Source organism: Podarcis vaucheri (genome assembly GCF_965113315.1).
Source record: "Podarcis vaucheri genome assembly, chromosome: 3".
NCBI lineage: Eukaryota > Metazoa > Chordata > Lepidosauria > Squamata > Lacertidae > Podarcis > Podarcis vaucheri.
In genome coordinates this window covers 75,332,279-75,350,972 of record NC_138761.1, presented here as the reverse complement: position 1 = coordinate 75,350,972, position 18,694 = coordinate 75,332,279, and the positions used below count along the sequence as shown (strand labels likewise).

At 40.1% G+C, this 18,694-nt stretch overlaps 2 protein-coding genes and 1 long non-coding RNA gene across 5 annotated transcripts in view; 1 reads left to right on the top strand and 2 right to left on the bottom strand.

Moving 5' to 3' along the window:
- CRYBG1 (crystallin beta-gamma domain containing 1) overlaps positions 1-13,530 on the top strand; it is a 91,025-nt gene extending 77,495 nt beyond the window's left edge. The window contains exons 19-23 of the mRNA XM_082216605.1: positions 2,416-2,555; positions 5,031-5,154; positions 5,474-5,632; positions 8,181-8,343; positions 11,538-13,530. Of these exons, the coding sequence (XP_082072731.1) occupies positions 2,416-2,555; positions 5,031-5,154; positions 5,474-5,632; positions 8,181-8,343; positions 11,538-11,626 (675 nt within the window). The 3' untranslated portion in view covers positions 11,627-13,530. The remainder of the gene's footprint in view (positions 1-2,415; positions 2,556-5,030; positions 5,155-5,473; positions 5,633-8,180; positions 8,344-11,537) is intronic.
- RTN4IP1 (reticulon 4 interacting protein 1) overlaps positions 1-18,694 on the bottom strand; it is a 92,375-nt gene that overhangs the window by 29,192 nt on the left and 44,489 nt on the right. For 2 of the 3 annotated variants that reach the window (XM_082216663.1, XM_082216661.1), the window contains one exon: positions 14,280-14,369. In XM_082216663.1, the coding sequence (XP_082072789.1) occupies positions 14,280-14,369 (90 nt within the window). Of the gene's footprint in view, positions 1-14,237; positions 14,370-18,694 lie in introns of those variants that run through there. The other variant, XM_082216662.1, reaches the window with a different exon arrangement.
- On the bottom strand, positions 9,678-11,531 carry LOC309529002. Its single transcript, XR_014218021.1, has 2 exons — positions 10,378-11,531; positions 9,678-10,057 (listed from the first exon to the last, which is right to left on the bottom strand). It is a non-coding gene; the product is annotated as an uncharacterized lncRNA (long non-coding RNA).

Here is an 18,694-nt window from a genome sequence, read left to right as displayed (position 1 = left end):
AGAGGATGAGTTTCTGGGGGGAGGAGGGAGGTAATTTTCATGAAATAAAATTCTTGAAGGAGGAAATTAGTGAGCAAAATGTTCACGGAGGATGCAGTAGGACAAAAGATATTCCTATATTGCCAATTGAGTTGGCTGATTCCTGCTTTCTTGCTGTACTATGCACCACAAGAAGACAGGAATGCTCAATTGTCCCAGCTTCCCAGGGTGGTCAATGCTGCCTTATTTGCCCTTATTGCTAATGGTACATAATCAAATCTGATTGGCTACATAAGACCATGATGTCATATTGTTAATTTATAATCCCTGATTGGCTAGACTCACACAAGGAGTAGGTGTAAAGTGCCATGAAATGAAGAAGACAAAGTATTTGGGAAAGTTTCAATGACTATTTCATACTCCACGCTTGTTTTTCTCAAGATAAAAATTCATAGCAGCACTAGAAAAAAATGTAGTAGAAGTGCTTACTTCTTAATAAATACACAGTATTCATTTAATTGACCACGAAGGCCCAAAGCCCATAAATTACCTGCTCTTCATTTGTCTAGTAGTAGTCATCAATTTTAGGCACAACAGATTCAACCGCAAAGCAAAGTTTTGTATTTAGCAATTTGGTAGTTGTTAATTTGCACTGAAAGAAGCTGTTGGTGCTAAGTAAATGTTTTCTTTGAAAGTTCTGTTAACAAAACAAACAAATGGCAAGGCACCTGCCTTTTCACATCAATAAACACCTTGAAGATTTGCAGGTTGTGCTAACATACTAAAGAAGTATCACTAAACAGCATGCCTGGAATCTAATTTATATCTTGCTTATATATAAACAAGATAATTCCAGACTTGGAAGGCTGTTTTACTTAGATGTTCATGGGCTCTGCTGAGAAGCCAGCTGCCTTTGGCTTTTCCTCAACTGTCACCTAGGAGCGCCCATTTCATCAAGCTGCACCAGAGACACAGAAGGAAAGCAGGACCATTTCATCGGCTCTGCTAAGAAATCAGCTGCCTTTGGCTATTCCTTTTTCTCATATGTCAGCTGCCGAAGGCCTCTTCATCAGGCCAGCTGAATTGTTCTATCTCAGCTGGTTTATATAAGAATTGTAATTCTAAGAATTGGTGCCCAAGTTCTCCTACTCAGTTTGAGACTATTTAAGTATTTTTGTCACACCCCTGTCATTTCACTATAATTTTTTCTTAAAGCATATACCGTATTTATTTGAATCTAATGTGCCATTGAATCTAATGCCTACCTCAATTTTCAAAACCATGTATACCCTAATTTTTGTGAAGTAATTTGGCCAAAAAAGATGTGCATTACATTCGAGTAAATACAGTATTATTTCTCTCATTCAATAATTTTAATGCTGCAAAAGGATTTCTGTGCCAACTCCAAATCCTTCCCTACAAACTATATGGTCCTCACCAATCTAAGCCTTAGCAGAAATGCCATGAGTACGTTTGAAACATTTTGTATGACAGTGAGCTCCTGTTGCTCGGTCCCTGCTCCTGCCAACCTAGCAGTTTGAAAGCATGTAACGTGCAAGTAGATAAATAGGTACCGCTCCAGCGGGAAGACAAACGGCATTTCCATGTGCTGCTCTGCTTCGCCAGAAGCGGCTTAGTCATTCTGGCCACATGACCCGGAAGCTGTACGCCAGCTCCCTTGGCCAATAAAATGAGATGAGCGCCGCAACCCCAGAGTCAGTCACGACTGGACCTAATGGTCAGGGGTCCCTTTACCTTTAATACACATTGACTTTATCTATACCTTGTCTAGAATTATAAATTAGTAATTCTTGTGCATGGAATAAGTGCATAAAATAAGTGTTATGTATAAAATCCTGAGTAGCAGAGTTTAGAGTTCTTACTTTGTAAAGAATTACAGATTTGCAGCACATCTGTTTGTCCATATAGCTGTAGGAAAAGTTCTGCAATTTTAGCTGTTGCTGACTCATGAAAATGCCAGCCAAGAATGGAAGGTGTGGCTGTAAGTCATCACCTTGCTTCTCTTTCCAGTTTTCATCCCACACTTGGAATAACTTTTTCATGAGTAATGCCTTTTATACAGACTTGCCACCTAGTCAGTTCCAGACCAGAGGACTTGTTTTTCATTTCTCTGAAAAGATAGCTGTATTAGATAAGTTATTTAGCTTGAACTGAGGACTTGAAGCCTTTCCAGATGCCATGGTTTACAGTACAGTATTACTGAACTAACCTCCCCAACCATTCCTCTGTTGGAGAATTGTTCAAAGGCAAGTTGCTGTAACATTACAGTTTTAGCTAAGGTAATAGCAATGTAATGAGGTCAGGGATGACCCAGATTTAAGTGGTGTATAGTGCTTGATGAACATCTCGCAACTGTCCAGCACATTAGTAAACATCAGATGTGCAAGAAATAAACAACCTTCTCTTTTAAAACAGGAACTTTCTGAGCCAACCATAGCCCTTTTTGAAAAGGAAGACTTCAACGGAAAGAAAATGGAATTTACTACCGGGGTCTTAAATCTCCAGTTCCTTGGCTACAACTGTCATGTGGCTTCAGTAGATGTCCATGGTGGCATGTAAGTTCACTTTCTGAAGTGAGGGATTTGTTATTTGTAGAATGAACTAAGTGAGGCTTACTTTTAAGTATACATGTACAGGGTTGCACTGTTAAGTGGAATTTTGTAGATACACTGTCTTTTAAAAAGATGTTCCTGTCTCTAAGGCAGGGATAGGGACTATTTTTCAGTCCAAGGACCACATTCCCTTCTATGGAACCTTCCAAAGACCAGATCTCAGCAGCAAGGGGACCAAAGGCATAAGTAAGAAGAGCAATGACTCTGACTCTTACCTTTCTATACTGGGCTACACACCAAAGTCGGGCGTTGGTGCACTCTTTGTGCAGTCAAGAGGCATCATACAGTTCAAGGATGCATTCCAGCCAGACAAAAACACAAGGACAGTGCAAAGAGTGGCTAGTGAGAGGTGTGGCCTCTGAAGAATACCAAGGACCAGAGAGAAAGGCCTGGGGTTCACCTCTGGGTCCTGGGCCTGAGGCTCCTCACCCAGTGTTAGAAACTGAGATATGATGGCTAGGAGCTAAATGGCACCTGAAAGCGAGGTTATGGGCGCAACAACAGAATGTCTAGGCACACTTTTTTATAACAAGAATACAAAGCTGAAAATGAATGAACCACAGCTAAAATTCTATGTTCATTTTTTTTACATGATCTAGTCCTTCCCCTGCCCACCCCCTAATATTTTTTAAAGGGTCTCTTATCCATTCTTCTCAGAGTAGCTGGAAGTGGGGAGGCAGAAAAAAGTCCTCCTTTCCTTCCACTCTGCAGCTTTAATCTGAAATCTTAGGCGCAGTACTGCACCCAGAGCTCAGAAATTGCTCACGCTTATGGATTTCTCAATTGCAAAATGCGCCTAGAACAATGGATGTTTTGAACACTGTCCTCACCCCTGCTGTAAGAATTTGAACCTGGGTATTTTAGGCTGTCTTAACTGACGCGAGGATGAACTCAGGCTTGTTACTCTGTCAAGCACTACTCAGTGGTTTATGTAGCAGGACATTATCTAAATACACCATGTTTAACAGAATTGCCAGAAAACTCATTCAAGGTGAAAATTCAGGTATCTGCATGTCCTCACATATTTTTTTTTTATAAAAATGGTTAGTTGCCTTGGGCCTAGTGGTGACATAACGTTTATCCATAATTTGTAACGATCCCAAACCATGAAACAAAGCCAAGTTTCCGTGGTTTTCCTTTCCAAGCTAAGGCCTACTCCAAGACTGTAGGGTAGGGAGATGTTGGCAAGGTCTGCTGTCTACCTTGCAAGCAGAGGCTAGAAAAATGGGAAAGGGGGTGGGATAGGGTGCTCAGTTCAGATATAATTCTTATTACACACTGTGAATTTTAAGCCCACTTCATACCCTGGCTTCATATCCCAGTTAGCATTGGATCATTAATCATGGATTAGTCAAGTGTTACTGCATAATTTTTTGATTAAAAAAAAAAAAAACCCTGTAAATTAATGTCTGTGGATCAGTTTGTTAGTTACTTTACAAGCTTTGGGTGGCTTGAGCAAAGGACAGACTTGAACCCATCTCAGCTTTCACAGTGACATTTCCTGCTTTTTATTAGGCCTTTTAAAAGATATTGGCTGTTATGATGGTTTTATTGTGCTCAAACATACACCACTGTTCTATGCAATATAGTCATAAAGCCACCCACCTAAACGTATTCACTTAGAGGCAACTCTCACTGGTTTTCATGAGGCATAATAATAGTAGATCTGCTGCTTAAGCAAGATATATATATATATATATATATATATATATATATATATATATATATATACTGTTGTATGTAATTGTAAAAATGTCACCATGCTGTGTTGGGCAGCCATGCAAAGTGCAGTGTGACAACAGAATAGGCAGGCAAATGAGCAGGCAGCCCTGGCAATATGCATGGGGGTTGGGAGGCCCAGATGAGCCACAGGAGAATAGCCAGGTCAGACCAGAACAGCTTCCCAGCAGCTGTATTGCTCTGCTGTTGCTGTACACCTCAAATCAACGATGCTGTTTCAGTGTCAGCTAGGTAGGAGGCCAAGATTGGGGGGCGCGGGGAGAGATGGCAGCAGAGCAGGAGGCTCGGGCCTGTCCTGCTTATTCCTCTGGAGAGAAGGAGAAAGCAGCTTTCATCCCCACCCCACATTCCATGCAAGAGGAAGAAGGAAGTCTGCTTTCTAACGTTTTCTCTCCTATTCACATAGCATACTCCTCACAGCAGCAGAGAGGATGACAACAAAGGGGGAAAGGACTTTGTCCTTTGGTTTCCTCCCCACAGCTGGCAACAGGGTGTAAAAAAAGGGGAAGGGGGGTTGGTGAAGTGTAAAACGGAGGGCCAACAATGGGCTGGCAGAAGTGGTGAGCAGGGTGAGAAGAGACACTAGTATGCAATACTACCGCAGTAAATATTTTTAAAAGGTTGTTTCTCCTCAGCACTTTTTAATGTACCTAGTTAGTAAAATATTGTTTGTTTCAGATGGATTATTTATGAATACAGTAACTATAAAGGTCGTCAGATTTTATTATCACCTCAGAAAATACCAAACTGGTATGAGTCAAGTGGCTACTACAAAATAGGTTCTCTACGGCCTTTACTACAGGTAAGACACTACAATTTACTCTGGGATGTCAGAAGCGTCTGTGAATCTTCTATCTTTTTACTAGTACTATGGCACTGATCAGCTCTCCTCCGATTCAATCCCTTTATCCTAGTATTGCACAAGAGTACCATGTTAATAACGTCATATTTTATGTATTTCCCTAATCCAGGGTTTCGATACTATTGTCTGTAAAAAGGGGGAAGCATCTTGAAGTGCTGTTGGTAATATTAATTACATTATTAGGTCAAGGTTACCCAGACAGGGCTCATAATGTTTGCCGGTACTGTAGTGTTAAAAACCATGATTTATTTATTTACAGAAAAAAGCATATTTCAGACTGAGAAACAAAGTAACAAAGAAGTTCATGTCAACTGATGGAAATGGAGATGACTTGAATCTTCTTAGGATACAGGTTGTGGAAGATGCTAAATCTGATGAACAAGTCTGGATTTATCAAGATGGATTCATCAAATGTAGGGTAAGGTTCTGCCTTAATAATTACTTGCTAACAGCACCCATCCTATAGGAAAAATAGGAAATAACTTTTCTATACTGTGATAAGTGAATAGTAACTGAAATGGGAACATGAGCTCATCAGCAGTTTGATGAAAAGCATGGTTTTATTTTGCGTCGGCAGCTTCGTAAAAGGGCTGGTGCCAGGCTTAGCGGGTCCTTGGCTTTTTAACACCAGTGGCTTTCCCCATCTGCCACTGCTGCCTGGCTCTGCTGCTGCCCCCTGACATTGCTACTACTGCCAGTCATTTAACTCCCCCTCGGATGTATTTACGTGGTCGAAGCAGCACTGAAGCCTGGGAAATGGAGCACACTCATGAAGGATTGGGGATGACATGGCTGCCATCCAAAAGGTTGCCCACTGGGTAAAACATATAAGGAGAGTAACAGTTAAAAGAAGCACCTTGGTGGGGAGGCTCTGATGTCAGCCCTGGTGAGACTGCCAGGATGCACTGAGCCCCAACAGCTGCCCATGTTGGATTTCCTATGAGTGCAGCCCCACAGTGATTCTTAAGGGGAAAGCAAAAAGGACTTTGACCAGAGGCTATATTCCTCTTGCCCCCCCCTTATTATTTGCTGCACTAAGTAGCTGTACCTTGTGTTCAATGCAACTTTTTAAAATGCTTCTTTATATTAAAAAAATAACAAATTACTAAAGACATGAAAGTGCTAAAATAATAGCTGCTTTACAGGAGGAAAATACTGGATTTTTCAGGGTTTTTATAGTCTCTCTTGCTGACTTTTTTGAGCCCTTTGAAAGCAATGAGTCTATATAATTATTATTACTGACCTGGAACCTTGACAAATATAGAAGGAAATGTTGAGTTTTGAAAGCAGTCTTTTAGACAATTTATTAATAATTCTATTGCTGTTTGGTTCCTGCTTTATAGTGGAAATATGTGTTGTTTCAAAATCAAATTGTGAACGTCTACATCAAGGCTTGCAACAGTGGTGCCTGCCAACACTAGCCTAGCAGCTAGACCTAAAAAAATTTGCTTGGAAGTAAATCCTACTGCGTTACATACTTTGATGATCAAAGTAGAAAAAAAATAATCAGGCCGTAACATCAAGACAAAGTGAACAGAGCTTGAGTGACAAGCCATGTGTCTTTTTTTTTTTAAGTTGTATAACTTGACCTAAAACATTCTGCCAAAGGAATAGATTTCTCAACTCACAGTGGAATGGGTTTCTTTCTTGCAATAAACCAAGAGCATGTCTCAACATGGAGCAAATAGAAGCTGTGCACTTACAACAGGCTGCAACACTGAACGGATTGAGTTTAATGCCTCATCTTAACACATTGGAAACATTAAAGTGATATTAAACCATTACTTTTCATATGTCTTCATTTCAGCACTCAGTTGAATTCTTGCAACCCAGTCTGAAGTAGATAAGAATAATACCTTTTTTGTCAACGTACAACCTGTATAGTGAAATTAACTGAGCCTCTCCCCCCCAAACACTCAATCTCATTGCACTCCGTGTGCTTGTCACACAACACACCAACCCCAAAAGTCAGTTGCACTATATTATTTTCCGTTCAGCAGCCTAACAACCTAGAACAGTAGAACTATTACTTAGCCATTGCTCAGTAATATACACTTTGTATGATCTCCAGCTGGGAATTGCATTACATCTAGCTTGTTCTGTCTCTCATGGCATCAGTCATCCATTCAACATAGCAGGGATAAATTATCTTTAATTCAGACAAGTTTATGTGGAAGTAGAGTGCTATTAGCAAGCTGCTTTGGTGAACGTATACAATGATAATGAGTTGTGATATTTGTTGTGATATTTGTGATACTGCTTAATTATAATACATTGAGACTGAATTGCCAGCCACCTTGGGCATTTTTAAATCCTGCTTTTCCATAAAAACGTAACAAATAAATAGTTCACAGGCAGAGGGCCTTCTAGTAGTGGTGCCTACCCTGTCGAACACTCTCCCATCAGACGTCAAGAAAATAAATAATTACACGACACCTGAAGGCAGCCCTGTATTGTGAAGTTTTTTATGCTCTTAATGTTTCACTGTGGTTTTGTATTTTTAATATTTTGTTGGAAGCCACCCAGAGTAGCTGGGGCAACCCAGTCTGATAGGTGGGGTACAAATAATAAAGCTGTTGTTCAAGGTACCTTGAATGCCAAATAATTAGTAGGCTTTTATTTTTCATCTCTAAAAATATGGCATTCTGCTACTACTTCATATTCTGTATGGCAAAAAGTAAGCCACGACAAAACTGCAACTAAACAGTTAATGCACCTCTAATAATATGTAAGATAGTCTTTTTTAGAGAATGAATGAACAAATGTTAAATCATGTTGCAGTAACAGCCGCTATATTGTGGGAATACTGCTAGAATCTCCGAATACTGAAAATCAGTTTGTTCAGAGGAAAGTATCAAGAGAGACACGAAAATATCCACAATCCTATCCATGCATATGCACAAATATACTAGTTTTGGAAGTAAGACCAAGATTTTTTGACTCATACTTTCTATTTAACTGCACAGCTGGCAGAAGAACTTTGCTTGACAATTGTGGGTAACCTGATTACACCTGGTGCCAAACTGGGCCTGGCACTTCAGCAGAATGAAGAAAAACAAAAATGGAGTATTAATCCAGATGGGAGGATTTACAGAAAGATGAAACCAAACTTAGTATTAGATATTAAAGGTAAGAACTTCCCAGCTGTAAGTTATAAACAACTCTGAATTGGTATTTAGTGAAAATGAATTTCGGTAAGATAAGTGGAAAGACAGACATGCCTTCGTGTTGTTTGTATTGAGTGTGCAATTTAAATTCCACGTTTTTCAGCAATAGCCCATTATCTTCGGAAATCCTTATGATCTGGTTAATGCAGAGCAATATTTTTTAAAGGCATGCTTTCCATACTGGGTTGGGGTTGGAAGGACACACCTTTTGAGCCCTTTTAGCTAATGTGAATTGGTAGACAGAAATCACACTTTTGCCTGGGCCAGTTACTGTAAAGAGTCAAGAGCACTGTTTGCATTAAACAACTGCTGAAAACCAAACCACCTTGCATCGATTTGTGATGCTTTTCAAAGAATCTATATAGACTTCAGTTTAATAATAAAGTTTTTATTATTAGTTTTAATAACTGGATTCAGATTATTGTCTTTTCTGAACACTTGAGCAGTTTAATCTGTAGATGGCATAGGTATAGTGTCAATTTTTGTAGAGAGTTGAGGATTTGCTGTTTTATCATAAGCCATGTAGTAAATCTGCTTTTTCTCTGAAAAACTGCATAGGCTTAATATCGAAGTACAAAATCATTCTGGACAGACGTATTGCCCCAAATAAGTTCGGCAAGCTTTGTTATTTGCATCAGAGCAGTTTAGTGTTAATACTCGGTTAGTAAAGTTAATATTTACTGAGTTCCAGTCATACTAATGTCAGGATCTTTAGTTTAATAGAAAAACAAGGGGGCCAGTGGCAACTCAAAGAGGAAAAGAGTAGCATTTGTCAGTACAGTGGTGCCTCGCAAGACAAAAATAATTCATTCCGCGAGTCTTTTCGTCTTGCAATGTTTTTTGTCTTGCGAAGCACGGTCCGTTGCAACTGCGCCTCTTCAAGCGGCTTTTTAAAAAAAACGCAAGACATTTTCGTCTTGCGAAGCAAGCCCATAGGGAAATTCGTCTAGCGAAGCAACGCAAAACTGAAAAACCCTTTCATCTAGCGAGGCATTCGTCTTGTGGGGCTCCACTGTATATTAATGCCTATTCTAGTTTGTGAGCTGATACTAAGCTTGTACTTTCTAAGTGTGTGTTATGTTGCCCTCTTGAGGCTGCAGTTAGAACTGACACTAAAAGATAGATGGACTTTTTCTGTAACAAACAAAACTTGATCCACTTGTTCACTACTAGCTACTGCAAAAAACCATCTTGAGTAATTTATAAAAACTGTTCCCATAGTTTCTACCACATGATGTTCCACGGCTCATACTTTTCCAGACAAGTTTCTTGCCAATGGAAATCTACAATACAACATTTGGAGAAAGCAGTATTGTTTTTATTATTGATGTGTAAATTAAATGCCAAATTTGTTGTTGTTTAGTCGTGTCCATGGGGTCACGAAGAGTCGGATGATGTCCTGCAGTCTACTTTGAGAATGCCAATTTACATTTTGTTAGTTAAATAGCATTCCTTTGCGCGTAACAGAGCTAGTCACTTTGAGTAGTAAGCATCCTCTCATAAAAGTCCCCTTGATCAGTTGTGAACATGATATATAATTTTGAGTCCATAGAGGTGAGATGCAAGGATTTCAGAGTAGATACTCAAAAGATAGACAAGCATTAATGATTATCAACATAGGCAAATGCCTGTTTAAAATTTAATAACACAAATTATCATATGATATACAGTGGTACCTCGCAAGACGAAAGGGTTTTTGGTTTTTTGAGTTGCTTCGCAAGACGATTTTCCCTATGGGCTTGCTTCGCAAGACGGAAACGTCTTGCAAGTTTGTTTCCTTTTTCTTAAAACCGTTAATACAGTTGCGACTTGACTTCGAGGAGCAACTCATAGCACGCGGTGTGGTGGCCTTTTTTGAGGTTTTTGAAGACTTTGGTGATTTTTGAAGCTTTTCCAAAACTTTTCCGACACCGTGCTTCGCAAGACGAAAAAAATCGCAAGACGAACAAAACTCGCGGAACAAATTAATTTCGTCTTGCGAGGCACCACTGTATACACAGTCTAAACTCTAGTATGATCAGCCACGTTTTCAGGGCATGGTCTCACGTTAACGCAATGCAACATTCTAAAGAGATGCAACATTATACCTTTTCTGCAGTGGCTCCCCCTTTGCAGAATGCTCTCCTCAGGGAGGCTTGCCCAGCACCTTCATTACAAATCTTTAGGTACCAAGTGAAAATATTCAGTCTTTGGCTGATAGAACAATCTATGGCGTTTTAAATGTGCCTGGGATTTTTTTGGTTGTTTTTTGTGTTTTTTGTGTTTTATGTTGTAAGCTGCCCTGTGAACTTTGGATGAAAGGCAGTATATAAATTTAATAAATAATGACAATAGGTATGGTTTGGTTGAAAACCATGGGGAATGGCCTGAAAAGCCTGTCTATGCCACCTTGAAGTTCTATCTTGGAAGACAGGTAGGATGTAAATGTAGCAAAAAACAACCACCCTACATTTCCCCATAAAACCTTTTTCTGTGGAATAATAAAGCAAGAATGCTTTTTTAAAAAAAAACACACAGCAGGATCCACTTAAAAGCACCATCAATGGAAGCCTTGAACAATAGGGTTTCCCCCCTCTCTGCTGCCCCCTCAAACTGGCTCAGTGGGGTTGGGGAAACCCCCGGAACGGAGAGGAGGGGGGATCATTCCATCTGGCATGTTGAAATGTTTTCACAGATGCAACATCCATCAAAGTGTGACGTTGAATTCCTTGAGATTTACCCCAGTGGACCCAGTCAAACCAAAGTCATGACTCACCTTCTATGCAACAAGTTAGGACTTTGATCATAGCTATCTCAGACTAAGCTCATAGTTCCTGGTTATTAAAGAAATGGATTTATGTTTAAGCCTCTTACAGTAGGGAATATCTGCTAGATAAGTAAACACATAGCATTATACTTCATAGATTGGACACATTTTAGACCGAGGATTAGAATTTCTGATAACCAGTAAGTCATGTATACTTGCAGGTTGCAAGATAAATTTGCATGGCAGCTAGGGTGCAGGGAAGCAAATGTTGTCTTGAGAGGAGACTGCACAGAAACAAGAATGCCATCTTGCAGGAAGACAGCAAGTAGAGGAATTGGGGGGATTCAGTGATGCATCAAAGATTTGTTTTCACTCACAAATGCTATACTGAAACTATTGTTTAATTTTAGGTGGGAAGCACTATGATCAAAACCACCTCGTTCTCAGTTCAGCCAGCGAAGACAGGCCAACACAGTGCTGGGAACCGCTGGTCGTATAAATGGCACAGGCTAAGAATCAGTTCCATCAACTTTATGAAGACTGGCAGAAAACAGGACATTGGAGCAGTCTTCACAGTAATTTTTAAAAACAATGAACAGAATTTGAGTGAGTGAGTGAATGCTGTTTGTACCCTTGGATTAAGACTGAGATACCTACCCCCTTTCCTATTTGTTATTAAAAGGTTAAAACATATTGCAAGCAGTTATTATACATCATTGATAAATTACTCATTCAGAATACATTTTAATCTGGTATTTTAAATTATTTACAAAGACTTGTTTTATTCTCCTTGGCTTCATGCTGAAACAGAATTTACATTTTTGCACTGGAATTTTTTTTACTGAAAATTTGCCTGCAGTATTCTGTTTGGACCAAATATAATGAACCGTTTACTCATAAAATGAACCCAATCAAATCAGGCAATTTTTAAAATGGAGTTACAGCATTACAGTCAAATGTATTAAAGTACACTCTTAAGCCTGTGGTTGTAGTTTTGTATCAAAGACAAATGCATATTCCATAAACATTTGCTGCCAGATAGAATAGGTTGCCACATAAGCTGCTCAGTTCCTTAAAAATCTGCATGTCTGCCTTACTTTATACAACGTGGGACTCATCCAGACTTCTGCTTGTCTCACCACTTTCCCATAGCCAATAATTTATCACTGAATTGGAGTAAATGTCACTCACATTTTCTGATTCAGTGCTAAAGTGTGGGTTTTCCCAGGGAGGGCAGTGGGGCAAACAGAAAACCCATCAAAGTATGGGACAAGCAGAAGTGTGAATGAGCCCTTAGTAACTCTTTGTTAAAGGTCAAAATGTACCACTTTTTAAATGCAAGAGGAAATACTATTCCATAAAATCTGGCTTTGCTAGCATAGTAATTCTCTCTTTTCAAGCAGCTGCACCAACAACAACTGTTTGCTTCCCAACTTCTGTGCCCTAAAATTTCTTGGATGAAAATTGTTGCCTAAATTTTCATGTTAGTTTTATACTACTGATAATGTATTCAGAGTTATTTCAGTGTTAAGCTCTTTACTTCTGTACCCTGCTTTACAACCCATCCTGTTTGTTTCCCATCTTAGCATGTAGTGGGCAGACATTGCTGCATTTGAAAACCCACAGCAATAGCTTGTGTGATTAAGTACAAATTTTATCTGAATTCCACAATAATCCAAATTGTCCCCTGAAAACCACTAACACCATACTGTTCAGTTGAAAAACAGTCTAGAGGAGTTGCAGCCATTCTATAAAGTAGTCCCAGCAAATTGACTACCTATATGCTAAGGTGGGAACATTTTGATATTCCTTGAGTATTCAACTGCAGGAAAACTCGCATGTTAGAGGCAGTCATGGAGAAGCTTGCATTCTCCTGACAAATATAATAGATGCTTGGTACCTAGGCATCTCTAGCAAGCCAAAGCAATTTTCCAAGAGAAAACAGAAATAGGTTTTATATATAGAAACTTAAGATAGCTCTTAAAGTACTACTCTTTCCTAGTGTGAAGATTATTCTGTTATTTCTGTTACTACTCTTTCCTAGTGTGAAGATTATTCTGTTATTTCTGTTACTACTCTTTCCTAGTTATTTCTATTACTTTGATCTTGAATATTCTGATGCAAACCACTTAATACTATTGCTACTTGCACACCTGAGATGCTCTGTCAAGTGTCCTGAAAAGCTGTTAGGATTTTCCAATTCTGCACTGACTTGGTTAGACAACACTATTTTGTTAATTTGTTTATTAGGAAATTAGCACACTTCCACTTCAATCTGCTGTACAAATTATTGCTTTTGGTTAAAATATTTCTAGTGTTCTTGATAAGAATCTGCTGCTTATTTCTTTGAAACTTGGTTTTAAGGTGTGTTACTTAAAAATAAACATTTTTCTGTGCCCCAAACTATTGTATAAACATATTTTACAAATAAATATATTATTCTGATGAATTCTATTGTGTATGTTTACAAACAGCTCCAAGTTCTGGCAAAAGTTGCAGGGAGCATAGATGAAGAGCAGGAATAATAGACTGCTGATAAAAATAGCATATTACAGCCATTCTCTACAGGGCCAATAAGTTATTCTGAGTCTGAGCGTGGCACAAAATGGAGCATAGAGGGATAATTATGGGTGCAGGATTAGCAAAAGTCTTTCAGCTATCATGAAGCAGTCGGTATTAGCTTCATGAGATATGGCTATAAAAACTGAAAAGACTTGCCTCCAGTGTGGGGGGAAAGAGGATAGACCTATTACACTTTTCTCACAGTGATTCTGCACATACACAAGTGATTGACAGTTCATACACTGTTGATGCCAAGGGTATCTACAGAAGCAAAGCATTAATGTGAATCCTTAGCCAAAACAAAAAGCTTTTTAAATATCCCTTTCCATACACCTTAAGGGTTTTCCAGCCTGTCTTCAATAAGTTTTATGAAAACGTTACATTTTTGCTTCCTAAAGACTGTGCATTTAATGACCATGTTTCATAACAAAAAATCATTTCAAAATAAGAATTCTAACAGAGCACTAACCTCTAGATATTAGTAGCTTACCAAAGTCCCATGTAAGAAAACTCACATAGGAACTAAAGAAATTTCACAGAAATCAGAGTACCTAGACAGAAAATATTTATTTATCTGTTACATTAATCACCGTTTTTCCACGTGCATGCCCTTCTTCCATCTTCTGGAAGGCCTTGGGAACATCAGAAAAGGAGAAAACTTGTTCAATAACTGGATGTATCTGCAGGGGGGCAGAAATACATTGTTATTCTAATAGTTTGTATACAGCACAACAGCACAAACCCACAACAAAAATATTAGCATATAGCATTAAAAGATAGTAGCAAACATTTTCAGTTTGCTTGAAACTAGCCTGCTTCCCCTACAGATTGTGCATCACTGTAGCTATGCATCTCAAGAGGACTAAATATTATACCTCTGCAGAAATAAAGCATTTCTCAAGAAAGAGAATGCAGGTTTTCCTTTCAATATTGTACCCTTATTGGTACAAAAGCAATCAATTATAGGAGAAGATCATGAAGATCTAGAAAAGGGCAAAACACATGATCAGGTGTATCATTTTTAACTAAATGAAAAACAAAAGCTGCAGATATTTTTAGTGATGCCCCACACACTTCAAGCAGTTATTTATCTGGAGTAGATGAAGCCAAACACTTTGTAAAACACATGCACAATATAAACAGCCCTTTGATTCCAGGTTTATCTGCTCTTTCTTCCAATATTTTGGAAGAAGAAAATGGGAGGGGAGCAAGATGGAAGGACCCAACATTTAGAACAGTAATCCCACCCCCACCCCCCATAAGTGTATTATCTCCGTTTGGCTGAAAAGCGCATCCTGGCACCATCTAATTATACACATAGCTACAAGGCTTTAAAAACAACAGAGAACTTTTGTGTCAGCACCCCAGTAGTTCATTTCTCTCCTACAGGTGGACCATATGACCTTTATACAGAGTCATACCATTGGTCTGTCTAGCTCAGTATTGTCCACAGTGGCTAGCATCAGCTCTCCTGGAGTTCAGAAACAAGTTTCCCTAGCCCTACCTAGAGATGCTGGGAAATGAGTCTGGATTCTTCTGCAGACACAGCAGATGCTCCACAACGAGCTACAACCCTTCCCTTCTATAGGTGGACTTTTAATAAGCATTGACACTTTAAGAGTATATTTTGGGGGGAGCGATTCAAATAAATGTCCTAATGAACTGCACCACCACCGGAAGGCAATAAAATGTGCACTGATCACAACTGACCCTGGCACCCACAGATTCAGTGGCAGAGTGGATGAGCCCAACAGGCGCATGAGCTAGTCAGGATTCTCCCTCATGTGGAGAAGCTCTAAACATGTAAGCTGGTGCACATAGAGGGCTCCATCACACTCTTTACCAAATGGGTGGCTGCCATGAATGCTCAGGATTAGCAATACAAAACCCACTGCAAGTCTTCAGTCTCCCAGCTGCCACTGCCTTAATGCTGACTACAAACAAATCAAATCTGCAAGTGATCTTCACAATTGAAGCTAATGAGTTCTTCCATTAAAACAAGCCCCGCAGCTCAGAAAAAAGTGAAATAGGATAATGAGGAACATACAGTAATTCCACACACAATTGCTCAAATCGGTAGAACATGAGACTCTCAATCTCAGGGTTGTGGGTTAATGTCCCACATCGGGCAAAATATTTCTGCATTGTAGGGGACTGGGCTTGACGGCCCTGTGGTCTCTTCCAACTCTGCAGGTCTATGAATAAATATCTATCACACACACCATTTTGGAAAAATAGCTTGTGGTTCACAGGACTAATCTCTAGGGGGCACAATCTTACTATTCCATGAAGTCTACAGCACTCTTTAAAAACAAGGCAAGTGCAGCAGTGTAGTGGGAAAGACCCTTGAATTCAAACTAAGATCATTTTTGAAGGCTGCTGCAAAAGGCTGAAAACTCATACACTACATTGTTGCAGACATCTGGTCTGACGGGCTTGTTGACCCTCAGCAATGCAAAAAAGTGACATGAACACTACAATTGATGATCACAGCAATCTGGCGCATTAAACACTTTATCTGGCCAGCTGATCCCGACCCATTGTTTCAATAAACCTGAAAAGGGCTGACCATGTACCCAGCACAATATGTCATTCAGTGTTTACTGCAATCAACCTGACTAAGACAAATATTTCTTCCTGTGCACAGGCGGGCAAGTCAGACAAATGCATTCAGCAAGTGATGACGTGATAGTAAGTGGAGATTAACTAGGCAATGAAAACACTATCTGTTTACAAGTACGCATCAGCCCCCTGGCCACAGAACACTTGTTTGTTCAAAGGAGAGAGATTAAAATCATGAAGTCTGGGGAGGGAAGGGATTACATACACCAATACAGAACTGCCAGCCTGAAAAAAAGAAGTGAAATTATTGAGCCGGAGTTCCAGTTACACGTATCTTTTGGTTGTCCATTCATGATAACAGTGACCTGTGAAGTATTCTCCCATGTACTAACAGTGCACTCGATCTGCAGAGTGTGAATCTTTATACAGCTAACATGGTACCATTCGTGCACAAGAGAGAGGGAAATGGCAGGCTTTGCAGGATCCCAAAGCTTTGCAGAAGGCCAAAAGACAAATCTGAATACAAAACATGAGGGGAAGAGGTGTGGGTAGGAAAGAAATCCAAACAAGAAATCCAAATAGTGAGGACTGTCCATACTCGGTGGGCATGGAATGGTGACTGGTTGTTGGAGAGGGGGAATGGATTGGAGTCTCCTCAGAAGGGGCATAGCTGGCTGGCCAGCTCCCTGAAATTTAACTCAACTAGCTAGGACTACAACACTACCAAGGGAAAGAGCCAAAGGAGTCACTCCATTAGCAGAAGATGGCTTGGATCCAATGGAGGATTCAGAAAACGGAAGTGGGGAAAGGCAGTTCTCAAGTCTTGGAAATAACCCCACAAAAGAAACTATGCTGCAAGCAAAACTAAACCAAGAGCTAGCTAGGATGTTTCTGCAGAGGCTTCCCTCTTCAATACCTATGTTGGGTAAAGAACAGTGAGAGAGCCCACTTCCCCTTCTTTGCCAGAAAAGTGTTGCAGTTTCATAGATTTGCAACGTAAATCAGAAACCGAATAAGGCCCTTAATCCAAACCAGTGGGGCTAAGGGGTGCATGTAGGGTTATAGAGAGCGCTTGTCTATGGCCACCTACTGAGTTCATGCCTGAGGGTATAGTTCAACCACAGACTTTGCAGGTGACACCCCTAGCTATTCAGTAAGGTAAGCTGCAGTAGAGATCTACCCCCAGATTTCACATGATGACAAGAGGCATAAAAGCAAGATGACTCAACAGTTGGCAACGTGAAGGCCCAAGTGTCCTCAGAACAGAACAAGGCTGCATATTCATTGATTTTATTATTATTATTAGCATGGGAGCCTGCCCAGACTACTGACTTTAAATTAACGCTTGTCAAAGGAGGCAACCCCATCCAAGTGTGGTAGGAAAGGGGGCGGAAATGCACAAAGGCTCTGCAGCAAGCAAGGTGGGCGTTTTCAAAGCTCTCTTGTACTTGCGAAGGCAGGCCGCGAGCCCTGCTGAAAGAAAGATGTAGCTCAACATTGGCAAGTATGCTGTGAGAAGCCGGCAGGAGGTGCAACTCAATAACGCAATGGATCAGATGACACAAGCATGGCCCAGAAAATCTTTATGAAGTTGGATACAAGCAGTGGCATTCAATGCTAGTCCTACTCAGAAGAAGATAATGGTCAGAACTAACATAGGTTCATTAATTACAAGGCAACTGCTCCAAGCAGGACTTAGTTGAATGCAACTCGGTGGCATATATTTTATCCTGGTGTTTAAAAAATACGCCTATATTCCTACCCATCCAGGCAAATACCTCATTCACAGGTTAAATCACTACTTTCTGAAGTCAATGAGCAACCCAAGAAGCAGAAGTCTATTCTTTCTAATACACCACCACTCCCAGTATTTTTTCCATGGCATGGAAAGGCATTCAAACTGGCATCTTGCCCCTCCCAATGGGAAAGGCCTACTTTCCAGGGAAGCAGGAAGGCAGTGGAGATGCTTTCCAGGCTCTTCACCATTTGCTTCATTAGCTGTACTTGACCAGATTTAGATCAATGGTGAGCCACATGCAGTCCTCAGCCTAATTTTACGTGAGTAACAAGAAGGGAGAAAGGGGCTGGCAGAGGGAGAGATAAAAAGGGGTGCTCCAGCCCCACCCACTGCCAGTGTGCAAAAGGATACCGTTATAAAAGGGCTCCCCACTTTTGCCTTAGAGATGAACAAAGTGTGAGAGCAAACCTCTCAGATGTATCTCGAATCTTGCTTTTTATGCAGGACATCCCTTCCTGGCTCACTTTATCTACTTCATAATTATTACTCCTCTGGGATGCAAAATGCAATGTCTGCCCCTTTCCCAGATCCCTAAAGTCAGCACCAAATTCTCACTGAGCTGTTGTTGGGACAAGCTGACTATGGCAGAAAACATACTAAGCGTACATCTGTTTCCACCACTAAATAAAACCACAGCTTATGAAA